At 39.6% G+C, this 15,905-nt stretch overlaps 1 protein-coding gene across 2 annotated transcripts in view; it reads left to right on the top strand.

Moving 5' to 3' along the window:
* Positions 1 to 2,466: 2,466 nt before the first annotated feature.
* The window catches only part of HECTD2 (HECT domain E3 ubiquitin protein ligase 2), a 36,862-nt gene continuing 23,423 nt past the window's right edge, over positions 2,467 to 15,905 (top strand). Inside the window, exons 1-5 of one of the 2 annotated variants that reach the window (XM_050339174.1) lie at positions 2,467 to 2,755; positions 7,103 to 7,232; positions 12,668 to 12,806; positions 14,568 to 14,670; positions 15,570 to 15,659. In XM_050339174.1, coding sequence (XP_050195131.1) covers positions 2,534 to 2,755; positions 7,103 to 7,232; positions 12,668 to 12,806; positions 14,568 to 14,670; positions 15,570 to 15,659 — 684 coding nt within the window. In that variant the 5' untranslated portion in view covers positions 2,467 to 2,533. The remainder of the gene's footprint in view (positions 2,756 to 7,102; positions 7,233 to 12,667; positions 12,807 to 14,567; positions 14,671 to 15,569; positions 15,660 to 15,905) is intronic. The other variant, XM_050339166.1, reaches the window with a different exon arrangement.

Genomic DNA, 15,905 nt, shown 5'->3' with positions numbered 1-15,905 from the left:
ACTGCTGCTCCCAGCTAGCACCCATCCGTGCTAGCTAACTGAAAGCCAATTTAGACATGTCGTTCACCTCGGTGGTTACATCTTTGACTGTTTTGTGGATCTATGAACTATATTGAAATACTTTTAGTTTCAAACCCTGGGCACTAGATATATGCTACATTTGTTAGGGGTAGGAAAATGTGTTTTCTTCTCCTTCAGTATGTGGTCCCTTTACTCTCCTATGAAAATAGTAAGAAATTTTTAACAGTACCTTTGTGCCTATTTTCATAATTGTCATGAGTCAAAATATTCACTTTAATTAGTTTAGTTCAATAGAGTGCTTCAGCTTCAAATAGCAGAGGAGAGTATGGACAGCAAAATTTATGTCTTTGATGTTGCATTAGCTTTTTGAGAGATAATTTTGATAGAAGGCTATTTCAGTGTTTTTGAAGCTGTCATAAATCAGGCCTTTACAGCTCAATGGAACTGAAAAAAAATTATGAGTTTTTTCCTATACTTGCTTTCCTACGTTTAATTTTCTCTTTGTTTCATCTCTCTCTACAGGTTCAAGGGAGCAGATCTTTCCATGTTTCAAGCCAGCACAGCTCCAAAAAACAGCTGTGCCAATTATTTCTAGTTAGGGACTGCCACTGGGCGTAAAGCTGCTTGTACTGAAGTTGCTGCAATTACTATCATTATGTTATTTCTTGGCATGGAAAGGAAAAAGATAAGTGAGTGTTTGGGGAGCTTTGTTTAAGTGCAGCAGGCCGCTTATTCATGCAAACTGCTGAGAGCCACTGGGAAGTAAGCGCAATGAGGAGAGTGAACTTCTTGGAAAACCAGATCTCATATTTAATTTGGTAAAGAGACAAAGCCATGAAACCTTAAAGACTCCAAGTCTGCCAGTTCATTCAGAAAGGAAAAGCATTTTTCAGTGTTAGATTAACACTGCAGTACCTATTGTGCCTTTGCTTTTATGCCGCTTACAGAGATCTTTCCCACAGCTCCTGCGGGAGCTACTTGTGTAGAGCCAATGCTCTACACAAAAACCATCACGTTTACCTCCATCTGAAAAACTATTTTGAAGATTTGTTTCAAGTGGTCTGTAATGCTATTCACACTCTGTTCCTGAAGTTGGGAAGGAAACTCTTCTTCAGACACAAGATTAGAGTGATCTGAAAGAAACTTGTTTTGTCTGGCAGCTAATGGTTTGAAGGACTTAAATTTGGTGTAGTTTGGGGTATACACAACATGGTCCCCTCACACGCAGCAGGGCTCCTGTACCTGCACATACCAAGCCAAGGGGCAGTTCAGTACCCTACAGCCAAATGCTGGTTACATTTGGTCTATATTGCAACCAGTTCAGCATAGCACCTCTTCTGAAGACAATTTTTCTTCATACAATTATAGCAAAGCTTCAGCACGCCCAGGGAACCACACAGAGGTTCCAACAGTGGGTAGTGCCTCAGGCTTCCCAAGACCTGCCCAAACAAAGGGATGAGACCTGCCAATTGCACACCCCTGGCATTGCTATGGCTTTGCCATTGAACAGAGACAGGACAGACTTTGGTTCAGCACTTCATCTCACACATTCATTACACATTCATTCCTCACAATATGGTTTAGTCCTTCACAATAAGGTTTTGGCCTCATGATATGGTGTAGTGGGCACAGTCATATTTGGTCGAAGGTTGGACTTGGTGATTTGAAGGGCTTTTTCAACCTTAAAGATTCTATGATTTCTGTATTTTCCTCGTGTGAGCGTGACATGAAGCTGCGAGGAAGGTGCCATGAGGTGACAGGGCCGTGTGAGCTGTGTCAATGGCAGCACAGCCCCTGCGACACCCAGCACCGCCCGGGGGAAAGGAGGAGCGGGCGTGCCTTCACGGTACCCGCGCCGAGGGCCTTTCACCCCAGATTTATATTTAGATTTATACTCATATTTATGTTTATATTTATTACTTGTGTGTTTATATTTGTTACTCGTTTATTTTTATTACTCGTGGCCCCACACCCCGGCAGCCCCCTCCAGGGCGGCTGCGGGGGGTCAGCCCCAGCTCCAGCCCGGCTGCCCGGCCGGCACCGCTCCTGCTCCAGCGCCGCGGAGTTTCCGTCGCCGTGTCCTCCGCTGCCCCCGCGCCGCGCCCCGGTCACCAGGCGCGTTTCCACGAGCCGCCCATAAACAACATGGCGGTGGCGGCCGCCCCTCTTCCCGCCCGCGGTCTGTAGGTGGCGCGGACAGCGAGGGGACGCCCGGGTGGCAGGTCCGCCACCGCCGTCTCAGCTGCGCTGCGCTCCGCGTTCCCCCTCCTCGCCGGGGCCGCGGCGAGGGCGGCCGGCCTGCGCTCCGCTCCGCCCCGCCCCGCCCCGCCCCGCCGTGCGGGGGTGTCTGGACGCCCGGGAGCAGCTCGGCTGCTGCAGTGCCGCGGCGGCGCTGCGGGTGCCCGCGGGAGCTCCTCGGAGGGGCTCGGGGGCGGCGGGAGGGAGGAGCAGAAGAAGAGGGCGCGGGGTTTCAGGTGCCGGCGGCAGCTGAGGGGCGGCCGGGAAAGGGACCATGTCGCTGCAGAGCCCGCCGGCGGCCACGGCCGCCGCAGAGCTGCCCCCCGGACCCGGCGAGGTGCTCCCGCCGGACGCCGAGCTAAGCCAGGGCAGCACCGCGCCCCTGGCAGCCGAGGAGGGCGGCGAGGAGGAGGAGGAAGAAGAGGAAGAAGGGGAGAAGGAAAAGGAGCGAGAGAAATTGCCGCCCATCCCGTCGGCGTCCACCGCGGCTGCCGGGGTAGGTCCCTTCAGTGCCCGGGCAGCCGCCTCCGGGACCGGCCCGGGTACCAGGACGGGCTGTGCCGCTCCGAATTCGTTTGCCGTGTTTGCCGCTTTATTTGGGAAGGGAGGAAGCATCATGTTCGTTTTCTTTCATGTTCTTTTCCGTTGAGAGGGTTTCATTCAAGTTTCTTAAAAATAACAAGTGCGTCTGTGAGCAGTGACATAATGAAGCTATAAATTCTCCATCCGCTTATAGTTCTTTAACATTTTACAATGGTCTGCTCTGTCGGGTTAGTCATGACTGAGGGTTTGCAGCACTGGTGAGTGTTCATTAAGGGTTCTCGGGGGTGGAGGGTTTCAGCTCATTACGCTTAATGGCGAGAGAGTTATATGGGAAATAGTTCTATATTTTTAACTTTTTCTTAAAAGCTCTTTTCCGGGTTTTACTTTGTGTTGAAGCAACGATGACAGAACGTTTTGATGAAATGATGAATGAGTTAACTTGGGTAAAAAACTGGGAGAAGGGTATTTGCCAAAGAATTTCGTTTCAGAAGCCTCCTTCGAGATTTTTAATTAAACTGTAGTTGCGATTTCCTTTCTAGTGACCATACAATGTTACAAAACATAAAATTTTCCTGGCATGAGTTGAATATCTTACGTAGCTCGGCATTTAAACTTGGGGCAAGTTACTTCAGTCCAACAACAGAGCAAAAACGTTACTAATCCTGTAGTTAAATAATACACTTATGAGATTTTAGTTCAACAGTTTTGATAAGTATCTGATCTACTAGAAATTAGCATTCTACCTAATTTGATGTTAAAAGATTCAGCATATAGTATTTATAAATGTCGGGAAATAATTGTAATGTTGAACTAAGTAATTGTATGCAAACTGCAAACTCCTTGGAGCAATTCTGCCAATTTTATGTTTTGTCTAAACGTTCCAATCTTCTGGAAGACTTTCAGCTTTGCAAATCTGTCAGAATGTGGAAGAATGTGTTCTTGTGATTCAAATACCAATTTGATGGGAGAAGTCTGTAATGGATAAGTGCCCAGGAGTTATTTTTACCTTTGAAAATCCCCAGACTTTGAATGGCAAATGCCAGTCGCTTAGAATAATGCTGGCCTAAAATGTGTCAGGCTTAGCTCAGCCAATGAAATATGTGTGCACCTGTAGAGCCATGGAGAATCCCAACTGCCTTAAAGAATCAGGAGAACTTCCTTGTAGTTGATGTTCTTCATGTACCTCCAAAATGCTGCCCACAGGCATAAATTCTCTAAGTTGACCTGCTGCAGAGGAGCTCAGAGCTGGCTGGATGTGACTGCTTGTCAAATGCAGGGCAGGGCTTGAATTTGCAAAGACCTGTACATGGGGTCAAACCATGTATGTATGTTATGGAGAGGGAGAGAGTTTTGTGGAGAGATGTCAGAGACACTTTCATAGCCTTGGGTTTCTCTGTAACAGAATTCCAGTTTTGATTGAAATACATCAAACAGGGAATGCTGGTATGCTTTTGCAAGATCTTTGAGTTACTGTAAAGAAGGTATTGGAGCCTTGGTCTGCTAAGCCCCGGTTGTGACCAGCTGACACATCTAATTCCAGGGCTTAGTGAAGTATATTGTGACATTCATCTAATATAGCATGATTTTAATACAAATTCTTGAATTAAAAATTCTAATGGAACAGCTGAAAGTGAGTGTTGCTTAATGCATGTTTCATTGTTTCTTTCTTTTATTTCTAAGGAACATTGTGGAGATTAAATTAGTCCATGAATAAATTAACTTGATCCTGCAAGTAGTTCAGGCTTTTCTTATGGTCCAAATGGTGATTGGAAATAATGCACATGGGGTGATGGTTTGGATGTCAGTATTCAGATTCTGAAAAGAAACTCGTGGGAAGGTGAATAACTTGCTCCCTAGTAAGCAGGAACAAACAGACTTCTGTAAAGCAAAACCAGTCAAAGGTTACACCTTTCAAGCTATGAATGGAAGGGGAAATCCTGCTTCTTGAGTAGGCTGTTGCGTTGTCAGTTGCCTTTCAGTAATGAGCTTCCTCCATGTCTTCTTGCATAGGGAAGAAAATCTTTTAGTTTTCACTAATCTTAACCATGTTCATATGGCTTTTAAATAAGCAATGTTAGGGCTAACATAGAATTTTCAAGAAACTCTTCTAGATGGTCTTTTATCTCTTCCAAAGGGCAGTCTGTATGTGCTCTTTGCAAACAGTTTGATTTGTTTTCATCATTTAATTTAACTTCAATAATAAAAACCATACATTTATAAAATATAATGCTAGTACCTCTCCAGTCTTATGGAGGGTGTAATGTTTTGGAAAACTTCCACTAAGAAGCCAACAGAGTTGTGAATTATTAATATGTTGTTAAAACAGGACTAAACATTACTTTGATCCACTTACTCCCTCTAATCATACTCAGCCCCTACAGTGGGGAGGGGGAGTGCATGTTCAGTTTCCTGATGGCAGTATGTGTGTAGAGTCAGGCTCAGAAGCTCAGTGACCTCCCACAAAATTTTTACTTATGACATGGTGCTGTGCTCTTGTCCTAGATTACTCCCCAGGAGTTGTCAGAGTTCCTCATTAATGAGCATGAAGTTTCCCAGTATTCCTCCAGGGCCTTCCAATAAAACTTTTGTCCATATGTTTGTCTAGCATTGTTAGAACTGCACTTGAAGCAGGATGATGGAGTTATAGCACATGCAATTTTGTTCTTTATGATCACTTCTGAGGGAAGTGGCATTAAAAAGAAAGTTTTCAAATAACTGTTCACCTGTAGTATTTTAGTGGCATGGCTGGATTAAAACCTTCTTTTTCAGTCAGTGATGTTTGTTCAGGGTCTGTTTTTCTCCAGTCACATGCCGGGTAATTTTTTAAGAAGCATCTTAATGATATTTCAAAGGTTATAGAACAAAAGAAAAAGTTAATGCGAAAATTGCTGTGGTAATTACATTTTATTTTTGAATGTTTGTTTCATACAAGGATTTTGGAAATAGAAATTGAAACTTGGTATTTTTAAAGCTAGAAGTCCTGCTGATTGTTCATATTTGTAATTTACTGAGTTATAAGCCATGGAAAAATAGCTGTTTGTGCCACAGTTATTTAAAATTCCTGGCAGTGTACCAACTTGTGTACACTGTGGTGTGGTAGGTTTATGGGCTGTGTTATTACCCTCCTGGTGGTATTTCAGGATGCTGTGGTGGAAGTGAAGTGCTTTCCTCAGAACTCTGGCTGCATGTTGTAGTTCAAATTTATTTCTCTTAAGGGGAAAGGGAAATGTACTAGCATAAAAATTTTGATAGGATGTTACGTTAATTATTCTAGGGGTTTTATTCTCATTATGGGAATTAAAGTTTTGATTTGCATGGAAACATTTTTTCTAGCTGAGACCAGAGATACCAGGTATCAAACAAATGAGTCTTTAGGTTACTTTGAGCTGAAAATCATGATGTGCGGGAAGAGCGTGTATCTTTTTTTGAGTTGACCTGCCTTTTCCTGATATCAACTGATGACTTGGAGCTGAGATGAAAGTTAAAATCTTTATCAAGCTACTTCTGTCATCTTAGGCAAACCCCTTAACACACCTATACTTGCAAATTCAAGAGTAAATAACAATATCTAATAGCAACTAGTGTAAAAATAGACTAACTGGCAAAATATTTTTGAAATCTGTTGTGTGATTTCACTTCTGTTCACTGTTAAAACACAACACTTCTTATCAGAGACTTGTGCAGGCTCCTTGTGGCAACACGTACAGGTACTCAAGGGGAGTTTCTTTTAGCACTGTGTTAACAAATGTTTGTTGGTTAGCCTCTCTTAAGTGGCAGCAGATGCTGGAAATTTGGAATCATTGTGGAGTTTTACCCACAAAGTCAGTATTTAAGTTCTATTAGCAAGTTAGAATTTTTGGCTCTGCATTTCAAGTATTGGGAAATTTTTCAAGAATACTTCAGTATATTAGGGTTATTTGGAAAAAGGAATGTGACACTTTCATTTCTTTGAACTGAGCTAGATGTAGGGAGGAATATAGGAGAAGTTAGACATTTGGATACAGACAGTTTGAATATTGTCAGCATTCTAATAGTATTGTGTTTTCCTCACAGTAATCCAAGGATATCTTCACATCCTGCAAATTAATACTTGAGGTTTTTTAATGTAAGGAAAAGGAATTTTATGGTATCTCTCCTGATTTAATTTGAAACAAAATTGCAGAATCATTATTTATGTCTCATTTAGTTATTACCTCTCTGATTTCAAGATTTAAAGGAATTCTGCGTAATACCTCACTAGTGAGATTACTCTTGCAGTAATGTATTAGCCCGTTATAGCATACTGTCGTCTTAATTACAGGAGTTGGAGGGAGGAGCCAAAAATCAATTTTCCACTTTCAGCAATCTCATCACAACTATCAACCAAAAGAAAGAAGGCATCGGAAACAGAAATTCGCCTACGCAACTTGTTATACCCAACATCAAAACCGGTAAGAGAATAAAAGCCCTGTGTTACTTAGTTACCAAGGTAAGAAGGTGCTCAGTTTTCTGCCAATATTTGTATTGTGGTTGTGCCAGAAAATCTGGAAATCTAGTTTAAATTATGCTGTGTTGTACATTGTACAGGCAGGCAGTGAGTATATGTATGATAGTCCGTCCTCAGTAGAGGTTGTGTCATAGGGACAGGTTGGAGAAGAAAAAAACAAATAGACATGGAGGATGAAATAATAATTGTCTGAAGTTAAAGAAAATTACTGATTCAGTAGTCTATCTGCAGATACTCTTTGTCTATGTGCAGTCAGGCAGTGTCTCTAGAAATTGTGTCAGAATTCTGGAGAAAATTTTTCAGTTGCCATCTGAAGGATGTCAGGGATGAGGCTGTCATAAGGTTTTTAAGGGAGATCCCAGTTGCTGAGAGATGGTGTTTTTCAGTGAAGATGGAGGCCAGCGCTGACACAAAATGCACAGGCAAAGACTGATAAATTCTAAAGAACTTTAAAGGCAAGAAGGAAGGTTGTTGTGATTTGAGGTAGAACAATAACTGATGAAAAGATAAAGTGGAGCTCTGCATTCAGTTTGGTAGGCTAGAATCATAAAGCCTAGATGAGATGATGTTATGGTTAGACCTGGGATTTTTATTAGTTTTTTGGGCTAGGATATGAAATTTCAGTAATTTGGGACTTTTATGAAGAGGCTATACAAATATTTGTCAGGTTTGTATTGATTTTGTCTCTGAGCAAGTCCCTTTCAGCCTTATTGTGTTGTGGTTGGCTAAGTCATTATAGCACTCAGTGAATTTGAGGCTAGAAAAAAAAGAGACTGCATTAAGAGATCTATCTCAGTAGTGTGAGTTAAAACAAGACTATTGATAGGTATTGTCAGTTTCAAAGTTGTGCAGAAAAAGTAGCTTATAACTTGCAGCACTGGATTCTTACTAAAAGAATCTTTGTATCTGTTCTATCTATACTGAAAAACTAGAAGTCCTGCAAGACATTTTTTTTTTTTTTTAATCAATTTTTGTTATGGATTAAAGAGGTGCTTTCTACTTCCACAAGGAGGGCAATCACTGAAACACAAAAGGCAATTTTGTTTGAATGATGTCTCAGACAGGATTCTGTGCTTTGCTCAAGTCACTTTGTACTACACAGAGGAAACCACAGTGGCTGGAGATGGCCAGAAAAGAATTGTCCCATTTCTGCATAACATATCAGAGTTGAGCTCAAAGTGGTGTTCTTGAGGGCAATATGTGGGGTAAGGCGAAAAGAAGATGCTGCAAAGCAGGTCAGAGCTCTGCTGATTCTTACAAAGTGGTGTAACAAAGCTGGAAAATGACCTTCAGGTGGCCATTGCTCTCACCTCTGTATTTTAAAGAACTCTTCACATGTGGATTGCAAAGAAGCAATGGAACTATTGTTGCAATCTAAAAGTCCTCAGAGAAATAAAAAATTTTGCCTTTCTCAGACATTATTTTCCTCAGACACTAAAAGTGACCTCCTATCAATATTAACTACTCAGCTGCTAGCTTCTGTACCAGAAACATGCATGCAGTTGATTCAGACTCCAAGCTGCTGTCTTTCATTATTTAAGTCTTGTTTTCTGTCCAGCTTCTGTCTGAATGGTTACTTAGTACAATCTTAGGTTACAGTATGACAGCCTGATGCTTAAGAAAATAAATTTAGGACAAAGTAAAATTAATATTGGGTCAAGCAATGTGAAAAATACAGTACCCTCTTGCAGAATTCATTTCACTAAACAGAAGAAATACACTCCTCCCCTGCCCTCCTGCTTTTTTTTGGTTTGGTTTGGTTTTGGTTTTTTTTGGTACCTGGCAAGAATGGTGAACTCTGAACACCTTTCTCTTGAAATGCCCTCAGTTTTGCTGCACATAATACTGTCCCAGTTGTAATTATTGCCTCATAAGTACTTAGTTGTTAATTTTCACCACACTAATGCGTGGTACTATTTATTATAGTCAAGGATATATTCTTGAAATACAGCTTAGTGTGTAAAATTGAGCAGATATTCTGGTAGTTTCAGAGTAACTTGCCTATATAAAACCAGATTATTTTTAGCAACAGTGCAAGGTGAATATTTTAAGGTAGTATTGTATGGAATAAATAACAATTGAAACAAATGTCTCAGTTAAAAATGCTGCTTTTGCTCTGGCAATCAGGAATAATGCTTCGTTGGTGTTTTGGGATGCATTTGTTTTTTATATATCTGTCTATATTTATATCTATATATGTGCTATCTCTCTGAGCACATGTAGAGATATATATATGGGCATATACTGGTAATTCTTTAGTCTTGAGTTAAAGGATGTTAATTTCACTGAAAACAAAAGTATGGAAGAGGTAATGCTGGTAAATGAACATGAAAGCTAGGGAGATGTTTGTTTGCTACATAGCTGCCATATATAACAGGTCTTCTAATGTAACAATGGTGTGGTATAAAATTTATATATTAAATAGACTGATACAGTTATTTTCTAATGTTACAAATACAAGTAAGTTTTGTTTCCTTAAACTACCTAGATAGAAAAATTTCTATCTACCAGCAGCTGTATTGGTCACCATGAAAATAACTGCTGTTCTAAATTAATTTATTGTAAGCTTCCCTCTACTACTCAATTCTGCCTTGTGTCAATGAGATTTTCTTCCCCAGAGTTTTTGATCATTCCTTAATCAATCATGCATTGCTGAATCTTTTTACTTGGTGTAACTGGGCAAGAAGCCAGAAATTATTGTTTTTTCTCATAATATTGTGTTATTACTGCTTATCAACTAAATAAGTAAAGTTTCAAGTTTCTCCTCGATGCAACTCATGACAGATTTTAATTAGTACTCTTGACTGGCAAATGAGCAAATAAATCTATTTACAAATAAACTTGAATGATGACAAAACGTACTGAAGTTGACCCTATTTGTTAAACATATTATTAAAAATCAATTTTAGCATATCTAAATTAACTGCACATATTTCAAAGAAAATTGCATGGCTGGCAGGGTGCAGCTTAGCACCTGCAGCCTCAGTTTGCTGAAATGAGAAACAGCTTCTGTCAGCAGATTTGAAAAGAATATTTTCCTCATTTCAGTGTATTCAGATGATTATAATTCAGCAGGCTATAACTCAATTTTTAAATCCATTTAAAATTGAGAAGAGAATGAGACAAATGAAAATGGCATGTTATTCTCAGAATATAAAAATAAGACAAAGTCTTAGTTTCTTTGAAGTCAATCCATCTTGCTTTCAGAAAATGCACAATAGTAGAGTACTTGCATGGTGGGATTGTTGGGCACCTTGGCTTGAATTACTTTAGTAAGTTTGTCCACACTGTTTTTTTAAAATTACTACTTTTCTCTTCAAATAGCTTAAAATTCCAGTTGTGAGAACGGACAAGGTTCCATATCTGTAGTTGATGTCATACTCAGGGGACTGAGGACAGTTCTGATCTGTTACCTCATTAATGGTGGCTGAGTTAAGTGACAATGGCAGTTTCTGTGTCATTGGCATGAGTGAAAAGAATCAGTTTTTGGGATGTTGAGATTTTGTTAGCATCTGTTTCCCTGCTGTGATAAATGGAGTAGAGAGAGAGTAGTGATATACTTTGATGTTTAGTTAATTTTTTAAAAAAAACAGCTCTTGAAAAAGGCTTAAGAGCTCTTAGAGAGCTCTTAGACATAAGGATCCTTCATAGAGGATTTTTGTTAAATATGTTTGACTTTTGAGGACATTTTTATTTTATGTAGTGTCTTTTATCCCAAACATATGTCACAATTCATATAAATGTGCAGTATAAATCAGATTAAAAAAGCACTTTGAGGATATTTGTTATAAAATGAGTGTTGGAAATGCACTGGAAGATTTTTTTCATGTTTTGGGTGGGTTTACCTTGGCTGGCTGCCAGACACATGCTGAGCTGCTCTATTGCTCCCCCTCCTCAACAGGACGTGGGGAGAAAATAAGATAAAAAAGCTTATGGGTTGAGATAAAGACAGGGAATCCACTTTCCAATTAGTCATAAGCAGAGCAGATTTGAGGATATTAATTAACTACCAGTTAAACAAAACAAAATCAAAACTCAAAACACCTTCCCCTGCCCTGACCAACCATACTCCATTGTTCCCAGTGTCAGCTTCCCTCCTTTTTTCCCCACTCCACTGCCTTCTTTCCTCCAAGTGGTACAGAGGAGTGAGGAATGGGGATTACAGTCAGCTCATAAAACTTGATCTCTGCTACTCTTTCCTCCTCACCCTGCTCCCCTGCCCCATCATGGGGGCTCTCCCATAGGATACAGTCTTTCACAGACTTTTCCAACATGTATCCTTTCCATGAGTTGCAGTTCTTGAAGAACTGCTCAAATGTGGGCTCCTTCCACAGGATACAGTCCGTTAGGAATGGAGTGTTCCTGTGTGCATCCCCAATGGGTCACAGTTCCTGCCAGCAGCTGCTCAGGCATGGGCTCTCCATGGGCTGCAGGGGGATCTCTGCTCCAGCGTGGTGTTGCAGAGGGATAACTCACTTCACTGTCTTTTCCACTGGCTGCTGGGTAATCTCTGCTCCAGACCCTGGAGCTCCTCCTTTTCCACTCATCTGTTCGTCTACAGGGGAGTTTCTCTTTTTTTTTTTTTTTTTTTTAATCCCTCCTCTCTGTCAGCTGCTGTGCAGTGTTTTTTACCCTTTCTTTAATGTACTATCAGAGGGGTGCTACCAGTGTCAATAATGGGCTCAGCTCCGGCCCACAGTGGGTATGTTTTGGAACTGATTATGTCTGACATAGAAGCAGCCTGATCTCTCCTCTAGCAGCAGCTGCACTGTGAGTCTTGCTGCACTAACCTGATACTGTGTTCTCGGATCAAATAGAAAGTAAGGAGTAGAATAGAAAGACCTTGATAAAGCTCTGATGGCTGTACTAGAATAGGCATCCAAATTCACTGAGAAGAAATGGTCAAAGATGCTATTGTTTCACTAATTCTCTGTAAGACAAAAAAGTTTGCCTTTCCCATATAATTTATTGGAGGGATTTTTTAAGGAGGCAGTAGCTGATCCACAGTCAGCTCTAGATAAAATTATATGTCACAGTATAGTAAAATGGACTGAAGTCTTGTCCTTGTATGACAGTTGGACTTCAGTGTGGTTCTGCTTGAGATTTTTCATAGCTGTGGGAAACACCATTGTTGCAGTTTGAATATTATAATATTTAAATCAATATTATAAATACAATGGGAGCAACACTGCTATTTCTTTCAATTAGTCAAAGTTTCCGTCATGTCTGGGATGTGCAAATGGTAAGAAAATCATTGTTTAAAGATACAGTATCAAACACTGAGTTTTCTTTTTTTTTAGTTCCTGTATATCTGCATTTTACTAACTAAATATTTATGGATACAATTGCATTGCATTTATTTTCTTTACCTTTTTTTAGTGAGAGACCTACCATCTATTTGCCTCGACGTACGGCAGAAGCAGCGCATGTCTATAGATACATTACCCCAGGAACCGAAAGCACCGTTTCCTCCTGAACCTTCCCTTCCCATTCGAACCAAAACTGTGAAAGATTTTCAGTAAGTTATACTGGTGTTCTTAAAAGTGTCCTTTCTTCCTTGGGGCTTTTTTTTCATTTTGACCTAGTTCATACATTTGATTTTTGTTAATGTCAGATGAGGAAGCAGTTGAGTAAGACTGACAACAGTTTGGTTGTGATGGTGGGATTGATAACTCTGTTGCTGCAAAAATTATCAAAATAATTTTTTGCTAGCTTGAAGTGTTGTTCCATACAGAAAATGGCAAAACATATACTTCAGAGTTAAAAATTCAGTGGATGTTTAGTTTTGGAAAAAAATGTGTGGCTTATTATAGGCTGTAAAATCCTTTGCAGTCTTAGGTATTTTGTTTATACTACCAATTATTTCTCTTTTCCACATTTGAAATTTTGTGCATTCAGTGCAAAGGAATGCTTTTTGATTGTTTGGTGTGTATTTGGTGGGAAAGGCAAGAGGTGAAAAGGAGAATTTGATAAGTTGAGGAACTTGTCACTGACAGCTGAGCCAGTTTTCTCTGGTCTCCACTTGAACATTGAGTCATGGACCACAGCTCTTTGACTGAGACCATCCAGCCAATGCCTTATCCACCAAGTGGTTCACCCATCAAATCCATGTCTGTCCAGTTCAGAGACAAAGAAATCATGCAGGACAGTGTTAAATCATAGAATCAGAGTCACAGAATAAACTAGGTTTCAAAAGACCTGAGACTACTGAGTCGAACCTAATCTGGGTTTGGGTTAGAGGAGACCTTTAAAGCTCTACTAGTCCAACCTCCCTGCCATAAGCAGAGACATCTTCAACTAAATCAGGTTGGTCAGAGCCCTCTCCCAGCTGATTTTGAATATTTCCAGGGATGGGCCATCCAGCACCTCTCTGGGCAACTTGTGGAAGTGTTTCACCACCCCCCTTGTAAAAAACTACTTCTTATAATCTAAAACTACTACTTATAATCTAAATCAACCCTCCTGCATTTTAAAACCATTACCTCTTGTCCTGTCCCTTTTAATCCTCTCTTGTGAGCCCCTACTACCCTTCCATTGCCCCTCTCCTATGACTGACATCCACCAGGAATGGCTAGTTCCTTCTCTGTTGGATCTGGCAGCTGCTCTCTACACTGAGCTGGGTTTTACTTTTCCCATGCTGAGACTTTCTTGCACAGTCTGCTGCAAAGCAAGAGGAAGGGGCTTCCAGGGGAAGGCCTTGAACAACTCCACATAGATAATATCAGTCATACTTCCATCATCCACTACCACTGTAACCCTACTGTAGAAGGCCACCACATTTGTCGAGCACGATTTGCCTGTAATGAAGCCATGTGGGCTGTCACCAGTGACCACCTTGTTGTGTGCCTAAGATTGTTTTATTTGAAATATTTGAAGAGAAATAAAATTTTGTAGAAAGGGTAATGAATTTGACTGGTTTAGGAGCTTTTATACTTAAACAAATTAGTCTGAGAAATTTTATCTCATTTTAGTGTAGCTTCAGCATAATGCTGTTCTGCTAATTATTTGTCTTAACATACTGAACTGTGACATTGTGAATTAACATTTTGAATAAAAGACATTGCTCAGGTGTATCAAACACAAACTGTGCTTTTGTTCTCTTATAATACCATGATCTTTAAATGACAAGGAAGATGTTAGAAAGATACTGATATTATAGTTGTCTGTCTTCTAAGCGTGCTTAGTGAGAAAAGCTTAGAGTTACAGTATATTCTAGAGTCTTAACTGGCTGGCAAGATCAAACCCTTATATTACCAGTATTTTAATGTATTCTTTCTAGGGATGATGTGGAAAAGTCTAAGGCATCAGGAGATTGGAAAGCTGTACATTATTTTTATTCTACAACATTTGATTCTTTCCTGGAGATAAATGCTGCATTTAAGGTAGAAAATAACTCATAATACAATTTAATAATTATAGTGATTTGCATCTTCAAAATGTTTACAAAAATATCAGTTAAAGGCTTGCAGCCAGTTATTCAAGGCCACTACAATCATTGTATCATGATCTCACCTGCCTTTGTTAGACAACCTGTTATTGCATTTCTTCACTGATTCCAGTTTAAGCAACTATATTTCAAATTTATGTGGAACTTTAAAATTCCAGTACATAGTTTGTTTTGTGACACTGTGACTGTGTGGATACTTTCTACACAAATTACAGTTTTAAAACATCCAAACTAATGTGGAAGCCCAGGCAAATCTAAAAACACAAATTCTCTGTCCCTAAAAAAGGGTGTGATATGGGATCTAGTAGAGCTCTTTGTGTGTTACGATGGCATGCTTGGTTTTTCTTGGGAAATAGCTATATTTGTGTTTCTTAATTCATACTAAGTTATTTCCTGCCTATTATAGAGCAAACTGTGCTTATTATATGCCATATGGACAATAGGGCCTGAACCTAGACACAAATAACCTGTGACTTCTAATTACTTTACAAATACTGAATGCTTAAAAGGTCATTGCTTTTGTCTGATGATGGATCAGCAACTAAGATAAAAGATGAAAGCTCAGTGTAATTCATTATTTGAAGACCTCTTACATTTTTAAGATAGAATGGCAAGGTAATGGAATTACCTGAATATTGCCAATGTGTTGGATTATTGTTGTTTTGCTTCATCTTTCACAAATTAATTAAAGAAACCTGTATTCTTTTGTTTTGATAAGGAAAATGGTTATATATGTTTTCTTAAACCTGCTGTTAGAATCATATTTTTCAAGGATAGATAAAATATTTGAAATATTTAAAAACCAAAATATTTCATGTATTATCTTAATTACAGAAAGATACCAATTCTCCATTTAATACTGTTGAGGACTCTGGAATCGATGCACAATTTGTGGATGTTGTCTATGATGCCTTATTAAATACTGTAAGTATAAGAAAATAATTCATGTTTTAAAACATTGTAACAATTATTTCAATGAAGAAATATGCTAAGAAGCAATTTATACCAAAAGTTCTTCTCAGATATGCATGATTTCTGAAGAATCTCTCAAAACATACTTAAAACAATCCCACGAGAATTTGCCATAGAATCGTGAAAGTTGCTCTAGTAAAAGAGGAGGAAATGTTTCCTATTTGTAAAGCACAGTTTATATTGTGGTAGATTTACAGT

The sequence above is a fragment of the Myiozetetes cayanensis genome, unplaced genomic scaffold, assembly GCF_022539395.1.
Source record: "Myiozetetes cayanensis isolate MyiCay16 unplaced genomic scaffold, myiCay2020 scf10, whole genome shotgun sequence".
NCBI classification, from domain to species: domain Eukaryota; kingdom Metazoa; phylum Chordata; class Aves; order Passeriformes; family Tyrannidae; genus Myiozetetes; species Myiozetetes cayanensis.
This window is presented reverse-complemented; position numbering and strand designations above follow the sequence as displayed.